Raw genomic sequence first — 18214 nt, 5'->3', positions numbered from 1 at the left:
TTTTTTAAACCATTTTCATCAAAACCGCCGATAGTTTTAGCTATAAAAGAAACATCATTGAATGATGTTTCTCTATTATTATCAAATAAACTTATGTATGGCCGAAAAACTTGTAACTTTGATAAAAATATGTTATTTATAGGTAATCTTTTACGAATTTCTTCCGCAGCAGTCACATAAAATGTTAAACAGTTCTCTCGAACAATATTAACTATGTTTATGTGATCTTTCAGCGTTAATTCCTTTAAATATTCTTCACATTCTGTTCCCAAAATAATTTCATTCATAGTTTTTTGATTTTCTTTTAATGAGAATATAATGTTTGTAGAAAATGGTTTTAAATATTCTTCTTTTAAAAAATTTCGACAGATTTGGAAAAGAAAGTTTATAGATTTAGGATGTAATAAATGAATCATTGTTTCTAATGCTTGAAAAAATGCATTAAATGCATTAAAGAAATTTAAAACGTATTTTAAAAACAGAAAATAAGCTTTCATCTCTACGTTGTTCATCATAGACAATAGATATTCTCCAGAATTTGTTTTTTCACTCACAACCATTTCAGTAAGAAAGTATTTAATTGTATCCCAAGATTCAAGAAGCCTTTCGATACATAAATAGTGTGAAAGCCAGCGTGTATCACATAATTTCAATATTTTGCGATTTGTTTCTTGGAAACATTCGCAAAATTCAAGAAAAATAGCCGAACGTTTTGGACTACTATTGAGATAAGTAGCAATTTTTTTTAGAAATTCTCGCAATATGCAGGCATTTTAGAACAAGCAGCATGCGCTGCTAATGCGGAGGAATGACATGGGCATGAAAATGTTAATAAATGTAAGCATATTTCTTCCAATTTTTTTTTTAAACGATAAATGTTTTCCTGTCATAACAGATGCATTATCGCACGATAAAGCTACGATATTTAAAAACGGTATCTGTAATTTCCACATTTCACATTTAAATGCCTGAAACAACTTTTCTGCACTTGAATCTTTGACATCAATATTATGTACAAAATAATGAGAGGAATCAATTGGTGTAAAGAAAACACATAGTTATTTTTAAGAAAAAAAATGTAATTGTTAATTGCAAATTACATATTTTTTCTTCGAAACAACTATGTGTTTTCTTTACATGAATTGATTCCTCTCATTATTTTGTACATAAAAGTATCAAGGTAAGATAATCGAAAAATGAATATTTTACAAGATATTTTACGGTTTATGTAAAATTAAGAAATGATTTCAAGCCTTATAACTCGAAAAGTATTTGAGGGAAAAATATTTTATTATAGTGTTTTGGAAAGCCTTCGAGATAAGCTACAAGAATATGCAATAAAAAGTAGGGGGTTCCATTTAAGAAATTGACGGTGACCTTCACGTGACCTTCAAATGACTCTTTAAGGTTCAAATCATTGCCACCATCTGATGGCCCCCTTTAAGCCATACAACTTTTGTCTGAAACACTTTCTAGTAAAACTCTTCCTTATCGAGATATTCAGCCGTGTCCAGACTTTTTTAACACCCAGTATACATATATGTATATACAGGGTGTATCAAACCACCCGTGCCAGCCAAATATCTCGAAAACCAAGAACGACAGACAAAAATATTTCAGACAAAAGTTGTAGGGTTTCAAGTAACGTATTATATAGTAATATTGGTACGACCTTGAATAGTGTTGTCAAGGTCACGTGAAGGTCATCTTAAATTTCTTAAATGGAACCCCCTATTTTTCATTACATATTCTTGTAGCTTATCTCGAGGGCTTTTCAAAACACTATAATAAAGTATTTTTTCATTGAGTACTTTTCGAGTTATGAGGCTTGAAATAATATCTTAATTTTACATAAACCATAAAATATCTTGTAAAATATTCATTTTTCGATTATCTTACCTTAATATGAAAAAAAGAATGTAATTTGCAATTAACAATTACATTTTTTTTTCGAAACAATTTTGTGTTTTCTTTACACCAATTGATTCCTCTCATTATTTTGTACATAAAAGTATTAAGGTAAGATAATCGAAAAATGAATATTTTACAAGATATTTTACGGTTTATGTAAAATTAAGAAATGATTTCAAGCCTCATAACTCGAAAAGTACTCAATGAAAAAATACTTTATTATAGTGTTTTGAAAAGCCCTCGAGATAAGCTACAAGAATATGTAATGAAAAATAGGGGGTTCCATTTAAGAAATTTAAGATGACCTTCACGTGACCTTGACAACACTATTCAAGGTCGTACTAATATTACTATATAATACGTTACTTGAAACCCTACAACTTTTGTCTGAAATATTTTTGTCTGTCGTTCTTGGTTTTCGAGATATTTGGCTGGCACGGGTGATCTGATACACCCTGTATATGTTTCTCTGTTACAGCTTTTCTTTACGTTTTATATTTTTGTTACAACTGTGTGGTAAATATGTATAAATATGTACACATAAACGTATAATATATTTAATATATATATATATATATATATATATATATATATTATAAATATATTATAAATATATTATTTATATATACATATTTATACATATTTACCATACAGTTGTAACAAAAATATAAAACAAAGAAAAGCTGTAACAGAGAAACATATCGAGCATATATTGAAATATTGTGGAGCGAGCAGCGTCGCGCGTCGCCCGTCGCTTTCGTTGCCTGCTTGGTAAGAAGGAGACAGAAAACTATATTCTGTCCTCTTCTTCTATCCGAAGCTAGCCGAAGCGCCGAGCTCACACGTACGCTTACGCTCACATCTCCGTTACCCCCTCCACTGCGCGTTGCATGTTGCTTGCGGAGAAGATCTGGCAGCTTTGCCCTAGAGTCGATTTTACCCCGCCGCATGTGATGGAACAACTTACTTCAGCCGCTTACCCTCAACTTGTTTTTCGGTCCTTTTTCTCGCATCATATCGTGGGCAGAAGTTCCTTTTTCACATATGCATCTACAACTAAGTCTTACATACTGGCGCGGCTTATTATTCTCCTGATATTTCGATACAGAGAATATATAAGCTCGATGGCTACTTCTCAATCTTCTCTGCTGAATGTATCGCCATCATCTGCGCTATTGATTGCATCTTGGAAAGGGGCATCAGGAAGGCCTCGATCTTTACAGACTCCCGCAGTGTTGTAGAGACCGTGTCCAACTGTACGCTGGGCAGGGATCTCACATATCTTATCCTGATACTGAAGAATAAGCTGAAGAAGAGGTCAGCCTTTCTCCAGGACATTGACATTGTACTTATCTGGATTCCGTCCCATGTGGGAATTCTCGGCAACGAGACGGCGGATTTCTTGGCGGGGGAAGCAACTCGACATGGCGAAGCTATTGATTATCTCCCTCCTCATACTGATTTTTATTCGGTCGTACGCCCTGGCAAAAATGAGACGTTTGTTTGGCGTTTACATGAACGTTTGTGGAAGTTCGTCGAGAGTTTAAAAACGATTAGTAAAGAGTTTGTAGAACAAAAATTGCAACACTGCAGCGTTTAAAAGACGTTTGTACGTTATAGCGTAAACGTAAACGTTTGAAAAGTCTGAGTAAACTCTGTACACGAAGATCAACGTTTACTGAACGTACTCTGAAAAATGTTACCTCAGCATTGCAAAACTTTCATGTAACATTATATAAAGAGTTTGTAGAACAAAAATTGCAACACTGCAGCGTTTGATAAGCATTCAAAACCCAACAGCGTTATGTAAGTGCTCTTACAAAGTTTGAAAAGCATATAAACTCTCAGAAAACCCTCACTCAACGGTTGTTAACGCTTTATAAAGTTTCTTATTTTCGCCAGGGTGGGAAAAATACTATAAAACGGTCGAGAAGTACTTGCTTGCTCAGGCTGAAATCCGGGGCGAGCAATACTTTAGTTTATATCCGACCTTCGCGAAACGTCCTTGGTTTGCAAAGCTTAATCTGAGTCGCGCGGTAACGATTTGTAGGATCCGATCTAATCATTACAATTTAAATTACAGCCTTCACAGGTGTGGTATCATTGGACCGCCTGACTGCCCTTGTGACTCATCCCGACAAGACATAAACCACATCCTATGGTCCTGTCCGCTATTGAAGAGCCACCGAACGCAACTGACACGCTCTCTTGAGGGCGCTTTGGGCGCTCCGCCACCTTATAACATATTCGAACTCTTGAGAGACCTTCCATTAAAATCATACATCCTGTTTTTACCTTTTTTCACAAGAGCAAGGTGCTAATATAATTGATCAATCTCTGACCGGATGAGCTACTCTTTCTCGCTGAAATACTGACATCTGGCAGTATGGGCGAAGTCTGAAATTGCCCAGTGTCAAAATAGAAGAAGAAGAAGAAGAAGAAGCGGAGGCTTAACAATATGGACCCTGGCACACAAAAATACATAAGCAGTAAGACGCGAACAGTAAGAAAATCAACAAATCGGAATTCTTACGTTTTAATATGGCTGCTTTGCTGTTTAATCGTGATTGGTCAATTTGCTTATTGATTACGGCCCATATTCTGAATCCTCTTTTATCGATAAAAGTGCCTCTAAAAGTGGCATATAAGCCTTTTGATTGGCTACAGGCCGCTTTTAGGAGCACTTTTATCGATAAAAGAGGATTCAGAATATGGGCCTACGTTTCACTGCTTATGTATTTTTGTGTGCCGGGCCCTATCTCGTCGGTGACACTACTTATTACCAGCGCGAGTTCTGATTGGCTTACTGCTTTTCTGTTTTCTGCTTTCCTGCCAAGGTGCGAATGCGCCCTAAAGACTTCTAGTGTAAACTTTCGATCAATGAGTACGTTTACACGGCAACGTTAAATCAGGTTTAGTAACAACCGCTGTTGCAACTACTGGTGTTAGATGCCGTGTAAGGGCCTGAGCACAAACTGTTTCCGACAAAGTCGTATGCGTAAGTCGGAGACGTTAGTCAACGCACAAGGATTTTACGTAAACGTAGGTATCGCATAACATGCAATACAAGATACGGCCTACGTTTACGTAAAATCCTTGTGCGTTAACTAACGTCTCCGACTTACGCATACGACTTTGTCGGAAACAGTTACAACATCTTTGTGCTCAGGCCCTAAACCGTGCTTTACGCCGATGTTATTACACCAGTTGTAGTAATGCTACTCCTGCTGAGGAAAAGGAATAGACTTACAAATCCGGCTTTAAGAAGACGTGTAAACGCTACGAGAGTTATAACAATCGTATTGCCAACCTAAATAATCAAGTATCAACGAGTGACGAATACTAGTATACAAAAACTGCCAATAAGGGCCGCTTCGACCAAACTCCGATTAACTCAATCGTTGATTAAAGGGTTGCCAACATGACAAAATAATTCAGTATGACCAATTGTATTTCTGACGATATACTGTATTTCTCATGGACCTAAGAAGATATGGATGGAATCTAAAGCGCTCATATGGGCGAGGGGGCTGTGAAATTTGCGGTAAGGAAGGTGTATAGCTCTGTCTCTTTCCAAAAGCAACCTTCGGGTGTTTCCGTCGCATATCCGATAATTCCCGAAAGCTATAAAAAAAATTCTTCTATATTTTTTACTTTTATTTTTTTACAAGAAATTATTTTGTCAATTATAATTAATTGGATTACATATATTACCATCTTTTTATATAAATTTTATTATTATATAGTTTATTATTTGAAAGCGAATATAAAATAACAATTAAATACATAATCACAAATTGTGATCATTTTCTGAATGATGACTACATTATAAAACAATTATAAAAGATTTACTTATTTATTGGTAGAAAAACATATTTCAATTATCTACGCTTATCCACGATCCATGATATATTATGCGATTATGCGGAATTAATAATAAATTAGTCATGGATTAAAAGTTACAAAAGAGATAAATTTGCTCGTTTTGTTTACACTTAAAGTCAGTACACATGAGAAAATTTTAGTATTTACCATAAGCAAATCGACCAATCACAGGACGGCGTCCATTTTATATAGCTTCCGGCTAAGTTCACAATATAAAAAAATTTAATTAAAATTAAACGAATGACTCACAAACCTTTTTAATTATACTTCAAAACTCTTCATACGAAATACAAACGATTCATAAGAAGAATTTTTAATATTTAGTTATGTTGGCTAACTACATACTGTAAAAATGATTAATTTTTTATAATTATTCTAATTACAAACGTTTTTAATCACACTTCAAACATCTTCATACGAAATACAAACGATTCCATAAGGAGATTTTTGGTTGGCTGAAAAATTTCCGGCTAACTTAATACGAATCGGCTAAGTAGCAATTGAATGGCCGCATTCAGCAGACTCAACAGTTGGGCAACATTACTAGATTTTCCGATGTAATTCGACGCTGATTGGTCGGACCTGAAAGTAGAAACCAATCATGTTCGATTGCTACTTAGCGGTTGAGTCTGCTGAATGCGGCCAATGTGATTGGTCTCTATCTTTGAATTCACCAATCACAGTCGAGTGCTACTTAGCCGCTCAGTGAGCGGTTGTGCTTCTGGATGCACCCAATAAATCCTTGCGTGTAAACGAACATCACTTTTAGGGAATTATAACTACGATTGTTACTTACCAGATTAGGCTGCGTTCGGAAACATCACCCGAGTGCCCCAGGGTATCATTTTATCCTTGTTATTCACCGAATGTTAAACAAAGATAAAATGATACCCGGATGCACTCGGGTGATGTTTCCGAACGCAGCCTGAATGTGCCGTGTAAACGTACTCTATGTATTTTACATATCTATGACATTAATAGTGTCAGTTGTGTATTCTTTTTGTACCAAGTTAAAAAATAAAGTGATTTATATTTGAAGCGTCTACAAAAGCGTCAAAATGCCTTGCGAAATGATAACTTTACAGCTTGGCCAATGTGGCAATCAAAGTATTATATGTTATTTTGCTATGGATATATTCTTTTCATATGTATTAAAATTTTTTGATGCAATTATAATTTCCAAACAGAGTAGCAAACCAAATATTATGATTATATAAAAATAATCTGTATGATACTTTTTTTACATGCTAGAAAATATACTTAGCAATGAGATCAAAGAGTTTGATTCATTTTGTGACTTAAGATTTATAAACTTAAACTTTTTATTATTATCATAAAACATATATATTTTCTTTCTAATAATAAAACTTATGTATTCTTATTCATGTATTTTTTTATAGTTGGATTTGAGTTTTGGAAGAGATTGTGTGCCGAACATGGAATTAGCCCAGAAGGAATTTTGGAAGATTATGCTGTAGATGGAACAGACAGAAAGGATGTTTTTTTTTACCAATCAGATGATGAACATTATATACCTCGTGCTGTATTATTAGATTTGGAACCTAGAGTAATTCACACTATTATGAATTCTCCATATTCAAAGGTAATATACATATTATTATTTTTATATAGTTTTATAGTTATAATTGACATAAAAGAAATCAAAATTTTTTAATTGTTACAAGCTATATAATCCTGAAAATATCTATTTATCAAAACATGGTGGTGGTGCTGGAAATAACTGGGCATCAGGATACCATCAGGGTGAAAAGTTACAGGAAGAAATCTTTGATATATTGGATAGAGAAGCTGATGGTAGTGACAGTTTAGAAGTAATTATCTTTATTCTTTTACCAATAATAATATATGATATAATTTAAAATTAAACAATTAAATTTTGCTAGTATATTCTATGAGTAAAGGTAAGAAAAAAATGTTATATAATGTTATAGATCCAAAAAATGTTATATAATTTTAAGATCCAGAAACATTTTATTAAAATATATTATATTATAGTGAATAACATGAAGTTGCTGTTAATGTATTATGATTTAAAGATATACCAAAGTAATGAATATTGAATTAATAAGACATTAGGTCAATGTAGACTAAGTTAGCAATATGGATTTAATCTATTTATTTTATTATTTATTATTTGAAATCATTGAAGACAATTAGTTTTGGTGAATTAGCAATTTGTATCTGCCCTGAAATCAGTGTGTTATATCAGTATGTAATACAATTTTATATTAAAATGCCATGAGTGTTCTCAAATGAAGAATATGCAAATATGATTGCTTATGGTTTTTATTACCAGATTTTACACTGTTAGATTTTTCTGTGAGAAAATGTAAAAATGCTAATATACTGTGCAAGAGTTAATCTGTGATAAGAATTGATAAGCAAGATTAATGATAAATGAAACTGAACTAAAGCAAAATAAATATGAAATTTATAGGTATTTAATTTCTCAATGGTGTCAATATTGCATAAGAAATAGCAGACAGTATTTTGAAATGGAAAATTAAATTTTTTTTTCAATATAATATATGTTTTTGAACCTACAACTGTATAACATTTTTTTTCTTATTTTTACTCATAGAACATTGACAAAAATTGAATCTTTAATTTTGCTCTGATTTTAATTTCATATCTATAAAAAATATATAAAAAAGATATTAATTTTTTGTCATATAATTTTACAGTTTAAGATAATTAAAAAAAGCTATTGAATTTGTAGGGTTTTGTTTTGTGCCATTCGATAGCAGGAGGTACAGGTTCTGGTATGGGTTCTTTCATGTTAGAATCTCTTGCTGATAGATTTCCTAAAAAATTAATTGAGACATACAGTGTTTTTCCAAATCAAGATGAGATAAGGTAAATATTTATTTATTAAGAAAATTATTCTTTTATGTTTATACATATCAATTCTTTGTTATAGCGATGTCGTAGTACAGCCATATAATTCACTGTTAACATTAAAAAGGCTGACTCAATGCGCAGATTGTGTGGTGGTTTTAGATAATACTGCTTTGAATAGAATTGCCTCAGATAGATTACATATTCAGAATCCTAGCTTTACACAAATTAATAAACTTGTTTCAACAATAATGTCCGTCAGTACAACCACCTTGAGATATCCTTCATATATGAATAATGATTTGGTTGGTTTGATTGCACCACTTATACCAACTCCTCGTTTACACTTCTTAATGACTGGATATACTCCACTTACAACCGATCAAGAGGTAATTAATGATCAAAGTTCAGAATTTATCTTATACTTTATGGCTGATTACTGATATAATCTTACTGTTTCATGTCAAATGAAAGCATTGCTATGACAAGTAACAATTAGTAGCTCCAGATTTATGATATTACTATTTGCAATCTAGTAGTAATAGATGTTTAAAATGGAACAATCAGTCATAAGAGACAATAATTTTTGAACTTTGCCAATGATTTATTTGGATAGAAATTTGCTAATTATATACATTGAAATTATATATGTATACTTGTATATAGTTATTGTATATAGTATTGTACTATTATAAGTATATTTAATATTTTTATTTTATATTTATCTAAGTTCAATCTTATTTAAACCCTATCATGTATAATTGTCAACCATGACTGAATTTTGTATAAAATATACGATGTTATTATATCTATACTTATAAGAAATATTATTTAATAATAGGGCGCATCTGTAAGGAAAACATCTGTTTTGGACGTAATGCGACGATTGTTGCAACCAAAAAATATGATGGTTTCTACAGCATTAGATAGAAATGCATCTCATTGTTATATATCTATCTTAAACATAATTCAGGTAAATTTCTTTAAAAATGATCATATTTAAAATTGATTATTTCTTGAAATTCACTTAAAAATCAGACATACAAATTATAAAACATATAACACAAAAGACTAATAATGTATTTTAGGGTGAAATAGATCCAACACAAGTGCATAAATCTTTGCAAAGGATTAGAGAACGAAAACTTGCACAGTTTATTCCTTGGGGTCCAGCTAGTATACAAGTAGCTCTTTCAAGAAAATCTCCTTATATACAAAGTACACATCGTGTTTCTGGCCTGATGTTAGCCAATCACACTAATATATCATCAGTGAGTGCTGGCAATTCGACATTACACAATCATTTAAATTGATCAACACAATATATAGTATACAATATATAGTATAGTATACAATACATATATCTATAAAGTATATATTGCTGATTCCTTAGCCTAACAATAAGTGGAGAATGAAGTTGAGAGAGAGAGAGAGAGAGTAAAAAAATATTCTATTTCCCTCTTTACTCATAGAGGCATTCGTTGTTATGCATATGCACATATCGCTCAATATTTTTATGTCGAGAGAAAATGATATGTCTGCACTCTAGTGTTGGCTTCACTTTTCAGACAGTATCAGCAGTATATGCTTTATAGATATATAATATAACATTAAAACTTAAATGTACTCCAATAAATAAATATATATATATATATATATTTATTTATACATATTTATATATATATTTTTTGTAGCTTTTTGACAGAGCTTTACAACAATATGACAAACTGCGTAAGCGAGAAGCGTTTCTAGAACAATTTCGCAAAGAAAAAATGTTTGAAGACAATCTTGATGAATTAGATAATTCGCGAGAAATTGTAGAATATTTGGTGAAAGAGTATCAAGCTGCAACTCGACTGGATTATCTTAGTTGGAATCCAAGCAAGACAGATGCATAAAATATTTAACATAACAAACATAAATAACAAATGTACGAGTGATTTTTTTATTTTTTATAATTCCGTTTTCCTAATATTTTAATATTTTATATTTATTTCATAGATAACACAATAGATTAAAATGATATTACAATAGTAAAATAGCTTAAAAAATAAGCAAAATCAAAGTGCTCTTTATAGCTTTCTGTAGCATTAAAATTACGAAGTTTTTATTTGTGAATTTCAGTAAATTTCTTATGAATTCTATTTAATTGTTAAATGCACATAGCATATTTTACTTTTGTATTTTTAAATTGTTTGCTTGTCTTGATCTGAATTTTAATAGGATTAATAATTCTTTTTTACTTTTGTGTATAACGATGACAAGAAGGGGGAAGAGTGGCAATTGTAATAAAGCCTGTATGCCCAGGCAATGACTGAGCATGAATAACTGTAAGAAGTTTTCCCTCATGTTTCCTTTCTCTTCTTTCATTCTTCTCAGTCATATTCTCATTTGTGTGCTATAATTAAACAATTATATATTTTGTACTTTGTAAGCATTAACATTTGTAATTTATGTTATATTTTGATTTAAAATTTTTTTTCAATATCTTAAAAAATCTTATCTGTATATTTATCTTAATAAATGTCAAAAGAAAAATATTAATAGGGAATTGTACAAAAAAATATTTAAAATAAGATATTCAAAAATATTCTGTACATTTCAAATTCATTCTATCAAATTTAATATAGCATTTATATCAATATGCTATAGATTTTCAATATAAGATATAATTATTTCATTTTCAATTAAAGATAAATATTCAGTGAATAATAAAATGCACAAAACCTTGTATTTTAAACATTCAAAATCTAATATTGGCAGAGATCTGTATTGAACGTTCATTTCTCTTTGCAAACATTCATATGTATTTAATTCTATGAATCCCTCACAGATAAGTTTGGCACAAGTACGTTGAACTTGCTCAATGCACGGAGAAAAAAAACAAAGCTTTCCACCTATTGAATAACAATTATTGTTATATATAATATAGAATATAATTTTTGCATAATATAAATGGTATGTCTTGGAATATATTTATACAACATTGCTATCATATACATATATTAAAATATTTTTGTCAGAAATTATTTATTATATTGATCAATATTTTAAACAAATAATTAATTAATTAAATTTAAAAAAAAGTCTCACCTATTTGTTTTAAAGCAACAGTAGCATGTTTTATAACTAACCATGGATGTGGAAGATCTAGAAAAACTGCATCAATTTTATGTTTCAGTTCTTCTCCAAATCCATCTAAGCAAACATCTCTTTTCTTCAAAGTTACAAAATCACTCAGTCCATGTCTATCAAATTCTGTGCTAGCAATAGACACACGCTGTTCATGAAAATCAAAAGTATATAAGTGACCATTTGGACGTATCACTCGAATTAGAGAATGCGATAATGAGCCACTACCAGTGCCTAAAATTGATTTATGAAAAGAATATAAAGTTCATTTCAATTAATATTACAGCATACCTGTTTCAATAATTGTACTGCCTGGTTTAAGTTCCATTAAATGTGTAATAAGGCTTATATCTGGACTATAAATAATTTGTGTTCTATGTGGCAATATCATTGTCCAGAGCTCTGGTGTTGGTTGTAATACATGTGCCCAACCTTTAGTTAACTCAATTTTTGAACCGTATTTTTGTCCTACAAGCGAGATGACTTTCAATGCACCATATGTAGTCTGAAATACATTATCTACGAGTTCGGCTTTCTTGTTAAAAGTTTTTGCTTTTACTTCCAGAGAATACATGTTGTTTGGATTCAAATACAAAATAACAACATCTCCCTCTTCTATAACTTCCTTAGTTTTATTGAAACTCATATTCCTCGCAAATATGGAATCAAATGTAAGGAGACTTAACTAAATAAAAAGAGAAAAAAATTGATAAAAAGATCTCGTACAAAACCAGAGACACCATGGGTGCGTTCCGAATTACGCATGAAGCGCGTAGACTGCATAGAAAATCGTTGCGCGCATTGGTAGCACTTTAGCACAGTATACCCAGTAGCGCAACTCCCTAAAATTTGTGAAGTCCAAAATGGAATGCGCATGCCTAGACTGCGCAACCCAACGGCCGCGCTGTCGTCGGGACCAGAGAGAGAGAGCATGAGCGGTCGGGGCTCTGTCCTTGTCTAACGGTGCGAGTGGTGGGGATGACGATATCTCCTCCGAGTGAGGGAAGACTCTCTCCCTCCGTCTCACCTAGCCTTACCCTAAGCCACCTCCACCCAGGCACAACTTAAATACAAATTATAGCCCGTGTACTCCAAAGTCCACGGTAGCCCAGTGGGCTACGAGTTTTTGTTTCTTTCAACGGTGCTCTCTTCGATTCCACATTTAATATTTTTTTTTTTTTTTATTGTTGCAAAGATTATTTTAACGTTATTAATGTAATGAATAATAAAAAAATTGTAATCAAGTACTGAAAAATAAAAAAAGTAAGGCAAACAGAAGAAAAAGTAATTATTAATTAAGAAGGAACTTTATTGATTTTTAAATACGAGTCTATTAAAATGTGTACGAATTCTCGGGATTGCGTCTTGTAAACTTTTACTTTTATGTTGTAGATGAATGGTAAAATACTTTTTTAAAATTTTATTAGTTAACTCAAACTTATGGTCGGACAAAACGTGTTTATTGGGACATAAATCTAATTCTTCAAATAGATGCAACGGTAAAATTTGTTTTCTAGCACTAATCATTAAAAAATCTAAAATCTTTTTAATAGCGAATATTTTTTTAGTGTTTCTTAATACTTGTTCAGCAATTTTACAAACAGTAATTACATTCTTACTCGGAAAGACTAGTCCAGAAACACTTGTTACGTCAGTACTTTTTTTTCTATTTTTTAAATTAATAAGTTCGCATTTCGTTTCCTTTCTAAGCTTTCTATGCACATTTCGCAATGACTAGTTTTTTTTATACTTTTAACAATGAATCCGGCAATGTACCGTCACGATATCTAACCGATATTCGTCCCAAGACCATCCTTTCAATCCGTCATAATCGTGATCACATGCCATATTAAGTAAATTTTGCAAGTTCAATTCATCCGTTTCTTTTTTTATTTGTAAAATGCTCGTCTCGTTTTGTGAAATACAGTTGCCACTGCTGACGTTAATATCATTGACATGCGATACTAGTTTTTTATAACTACTTCTGAATTGATAACATGTTGGATTGTTGCAAAATCCACCCATTTTCCGTATACTTGAAAAAAAAGTTTCCAGGTGGTCTTGTGAAAATTTATATGTTAGCACGTATGACATTAAATCGTTTGTAAATAAATAATTTGATACATTCAGTACGCTTTTTAAGCCAACGATAATTCCTAAAAAGCCGATCTTTCGCGAGCTCTCAAGTATTGGTTTAATAGTTTTGCCTTCTAGTATGCGAAGAGATTTGATATACTCTATAAAATCAAATATTTTTTCTTTCAATTCGATAATGTTTGTGCGTGTTATAGCTTTTTGATAAACATTTTTACCGCATTGACGACGGGAGTTCAAAATATCAAAACAGTCATTAAAAATTTGACAAAAAATTGAAGTTGAACTGGCACCAATGAATTTACTCGGAAACCTTTTTTGCATGTACAATAAAGCTTTGGCTACGGATTCACTTAGGACTTGAGCAGCCAACTTCACCTTCATTTTTTCATTTTGAAAATATATATGACGACGACGTAATTTAGTTGCTGGATAGAGTTCCTCTCGTTCTTGGATTTCAACCAAATTGACTAAATGGCTCCAACTTATTACATTATTTTCACGGTCATAAATTGTACTTCCAGCAAAAGTGTTTCTAACAAGCTTTAAAGCATGACATGCGTCTGGAACAACATAAACTGGTTCTTCAGTCACGGGATGTTCGAAAAAGCAATCCTCGTCTATTTTTTTTATATTTGCACCTAAATAAGAAATCATAGCCAAATTTGTAGCAGCTCCGTCAAATGTTACGGAACGTATGGCACTTATGCCATTTTCATGGAGTATAATTAATAACTCTTTTAAAATATTTGCTCTTGCTTCTCCACTTAAGCTTTTCACGAAGTAGTAGGCTATTGGTGTTTTAAAATGTCCATTTAGACACACCAGCATAAAAACAAGTGCGTAAGAAGCCTCTTCACTTTTGCCAGTGTCATTTGTTCCACCAATATCAACTAAACCATAGCATTGACCATTTTTGAATTCCACTTGTTTTTTTAACGACATTTCGTCTACTTGCATACCGAATTGCAGTTCTTTATTTTTTAAACGTTCTGATTCGATCATGTTTTTAACATTTATTAAGACAGACTTATTTACTCCCGGACTGAAATTAACTTTTGAAAACCATCTTCTGACAGTTTGAGGATGCGGCAAAGTGTTATTAAATGATTCTCGTACGTATTTGTAAGCAGGCGTGGAACAGAAAAGTAACGTGCATGCAAAGTTTTTCAGTTCATTTGAATATTCTGGTGGTTTGTTGTTTGTTAAACAATTCTTAAAAATTTCTGTAAGGGCAGGTGTCGTTTGTTTCTGAAATGTTTTATTATGTAAAATGTTAGTAAAATGTTGTAGGTAAGTAGTTAATAAGGTTTAGGTTTATTGAAAAAAATAGTGATTATTAAGTGAAAAATATTTAATCCAAACAAAAGTAAAATACAATTAAATAAAATAATTCAATGAAATTGTTTTCACACTCATTCACACCTTAAATACTTATACAATTAATAAGTAACAAATCTTACTATTTTCATCGAAGATACTTTACAAATAATAATCACCATATATTACAAAATAATATATTAGTTATAGCTCGTGTGAAAAAAAAAATAAAAATCTATCGATACATGATTTGTTGATAAATATATAAGACTTCAAGTACTTCACTTAAATTACATAACATTAATAAAGTCCTTCTGTGTAAAAATGTCCTACTCTAAATCTAAATATTTATCGACTGGTTATTGTATTATTGTAAATAAAATTATACATAAGTAATGACCGCTACGTACTAAATAAAAAAATTAAAAATTAATTGTTTTCAATAGAAAAAAAAAATCTTTCAAACATGATTGAAAATAAAAAATAAATACAGTAAAATTCGATTAAAAAATTACAAGATATAAATGTTCAACAAATCATTGTAAAAAAGATTAAACTTTACTTTTCAATTTGATTACCTAAATACTTATTATTGGAATTTAATTGTCGAAATAAGTCATTATCAGTTGATCTTGAGTACCTACTTTTAAAGCATTTACTGTTTCATCAGATAAAAGTCCAATACTTTTTAAATGTTTAATTAAATCTTCCATATTATCGAATTTCTTCTTAAGTCGATTAAGTTTTTGATGTAAGGTATTTAATTTTTTTTGAGTTTCTTCGTGATAATTTTTAACAATCATGTAAGCTGACTCACAAGTAAAGTGTTCTTGACGAAGATCTCCTATGTAACGTGGATTACACACTCTTTTTGCATCATTTTGTATTTCTTCAGAATTTTTCCTGCAAAATTGTATAATTGTATCATGTATTTTTAAGAAAGAATGTGTGAATTTGTTTTTAAGAATTTTGCGAAAAATGATGTGACAAACCTTTTTGTTGTTTCATAGATTTTTGTATTATTGGTAGATACAGTTTCGGTATTACAGCTACTTTCAACTTCTTTAGACATAATATCCCGAGAGTTTTCATTTTGATTGTCATTGTCCTTTGATTCTGAGTTACAAATACCTCCTGCGTAGGACTCGCTGAAATATAATTTTATATTAAAAGTTTCATTCATAAAACCATAATACATTAAAGGAATTATAACTATTATTTTTCTTACCTTATAGCATTGTTGTCAAATAATAATGTTGGGCATGCCGTATGCTTTAAAAATCGACGTACATTATCACCAACGACTTTATATTCGAAATCTGTATCGGGAAAATGCCGACTACAAACGAAACTTCTTTTAGAAACTTTCCTATTAAGAGCTTTCAACCATTGTTCTCTTCGTTCGTCGTTTTTAGGTAAACTAAATATTAATTCATGTTAATGTTTATGTATTTTTCGTACAAAACATAACCTAAATCGTACAATAAATTCTTATTTACCTGTGAAACGATACATTTTCAATAACTCCTTGCGATATTTTACACACACAACAATCAGAAACCATTATTCGTCAATCCTTATTACATTTACTTACACTAACAATATGATTTATACATAAAATATCTTTGTTTTCTTTTGCTCCGTTTTCTCGGCTTACATATGTACACGTGACGCACTGGATATTTGGTTACGCCAGTCATATAATTATATTCATTTTCATTAATAAAAAAATTAGCTAAAAAAAATTTTAAAAATTAGTTAAAAAATTTTTATTTTTATTACAGCAACAATAAAAAAAAAAATATTAAATGTGGAATCGAAGAGAGCACCGTTGAAAGAAACAAAAACTCGTAGCCCACTGGGCTACCGTGGACTTTGGAGTACACGGGCTATAATTTGTATTTAAGTTGTGCCTGGGTGGAGGTAGCTTAGGGTAAGGCTAGGTGAGACGGAGGGAGAGAGTCTTCCCTCACTCGGAGGAGATATCGTCATCCCCACCACTCGCACCGTTAAACAAGGACAGAGCCCCGACCGCTCATGCTCTCTCTCTCTGGTCCCGACGACAGCGCGGCCGTTGGGTTGCGCAGTCTATTAGTATAAAGCCGACGGCACACGGTACGATTTTTCGTACTGGATTTGATAAGATTTAGTAAAATACTAAAAATGCACCAATCAGAATGCAGCATTTCTAATATTTTACTAAATCTTATCAAATACAGTACGAAAAATTGTACCGTGTGCCGTAGGCTTAAGTCTATGGCGCATGCGCGAAGTTAGCGAGTAAACACAGTACCGCCATCTGAACTTTTCTCTCACTTTCTCCTTCATTGTTTACGGTCACTCTCTCTCTCGCTCTCTCTCTGCATTTAAAGGTTTTGTTATTAATATTATAATTTATATTAAATAATTTGTATGTATGTAATTTTTCTAATGAAAAAGTGGATCAACTGTTGGAATTATAATTTTATTTTAATATTTGATTATATAGATTTTAAACAAATAAGAATTTTATAAAAATTTATTTTCACATATTTGGCTAATGGAAATACTAACTTTAGCATATATGTGTCAAATAAATTATTCATTATAAAATAATGTACTTATTTTTTACTTTTTAATTATGTTACATATATGCATATATGTATGTATGTGTGAAATAAATTATATTCATTATAAAAAATGCATATTTATTAATAAGTACATTTATACTAATATTAAAAATGTTTTAAATATGTCTTTATTTAATAGTTACATATTAATGTTTTTTATATATGATATATTTCATTATTTATTAATGTACTTATGTTATACATATATTGTTTATATTATGTTATATATAATTTTATAAATTTTGTATCTTTTTTCTTTTATTTATCTTTGTGTATTACATTGTTATTATATATAATTTTTACTAAAATTTACTTCTTTTACATTTAGTAATATGTTGAAAAAAGAAAGAAAATGAAGCGAAAGAGAAAGAGTGAGAAAAAAGTTCAGATGGCGTTACTGGACT

The 18214-nt window shown here is 31.1% G+C and overlaps 2 protein-coding genes across 3 annotated transcripts; one reads left to right on the top strand and one right to left on the bottom strand.

Annotated features, from left to right (window-relative positions):
- The first annotated feature begins 6749 nt into the window (after positions 1-6749).
- Positions 6750-12321, top strand: LOC145966204 (tubulin gamma-1 chain). 2 transcript variants are annotated; one of them, XM_083090131.1, is made up of 9 exons: positions 6750-6903; positions 7197-7399; positions 7482-7628; positions 8537-8673; positions 8738-9044; positions 9497-9628; positions 9744-9926; positions 10350-10585; positions 11837-12321. In XM_083090131.1, the coding sequence occupies exons 1-8, from the start codon at positions 6855-6857 to the stop codon at positions 10551-10553; spliced, it is 1362 nt and encodes a 453-aa protein (XP_082946257.1). In that variant the 5' UTR covers positions 6750-6854; the 3' UTR covers positions 10554-10585; positions 11837-12321. The 2 variants fall into 2 exon arrangements, with proteins under 2 accessions (XP_082946257.1, XP_082946255.1); XM_083090129.1 differs by lacking the exon at positions 11837-12321 and having other exon boundaries at positions 10350-10974.
- On the bottom strand, positions 8669-12631 carry Trmt61 (tRNA methyltransferase 61). The gene is made up of 4 exons (XM_083090132.1): positions 12079-12631; positions 11749-12021; positions 11383-11552; positions 8669-11053 (listed from the first exon to the last, which is right to left on the bottom strand). The coding sequence occupies exons 1-4, from the start codon at positions 12431-12433 to the stop codon at positions 10895-10897; spliced, it is 957 nt and encodes a 318-aa protein (XP_082946258.1). The 5' UTR covers positions 12434-12631; the 3' UTR covers positions 8669-10894.
- Between the last annotated feature and the right edge of the window lie 5583 nt (positions 12632-18214).

Source organism: Camponotus vicinus, unplaced genomic scaffold (genome assembly GCF_025532165.1).
Source record: "Camponotus vicinus isolate PSW18456_S1 unplaced genomic scaffold, iyCamVici1.0 SCAF_2, whole genome shotgun sequence".
NCBI lineage: Eukaryota > Metazoa > Arthropoda > Insecta > Hymenoptera > Formicidae > Camponotus > Camponotus vicinus.
This window is presented reverse-complemented; position numbering and strand designations above follow the sequence as displayed.

Bases quoted from the DNA above. Each gene is read 5' to 3' on its own strand.
- LOC145966204 (XM_083090131.1), top strand. From the start codon at position 6,855: ATGCCTTGCGAAATGATAACTTTACAGCTTGGCCAATGTGGCAATCAA. The intron at 7,629-8,536 runs GTAATTATCTTT...TTGAATTTGTAG, and splicing joins ATGGTAGTGACAGTTTAGAA to GGTTTTGTTTTGTGCCATTC. The intron at 9,629-9,743 runs GTAAATTTCTTT...AATGTATTTTAG, and splicing joins CTATCTTAAACATAATTCAG to GGTGAAATAGATCCAACACA.
- Trmt61 (XM_083090132.1), bottom strand. From the start codon at position 12,433: ATGAGTTTCAATAAAACTAAGGAAGTTATAGAAGAGGGAGATGTTGTT. The intron at 11,553-11,748 runs GTGAGACTTTTT...GTTATTCAATAG, and splicing joins TGTTGCTTTAAAACAAATAG to GTGGAAAGCTTTGTTTTTTT. The intron at 11,054-11,382 runs GTTTTGTGCATT...GTTTAATTATAG, and splicing joins TTGAATGTTTAAAATACAAG to CACACAAATGAGAATATGAC.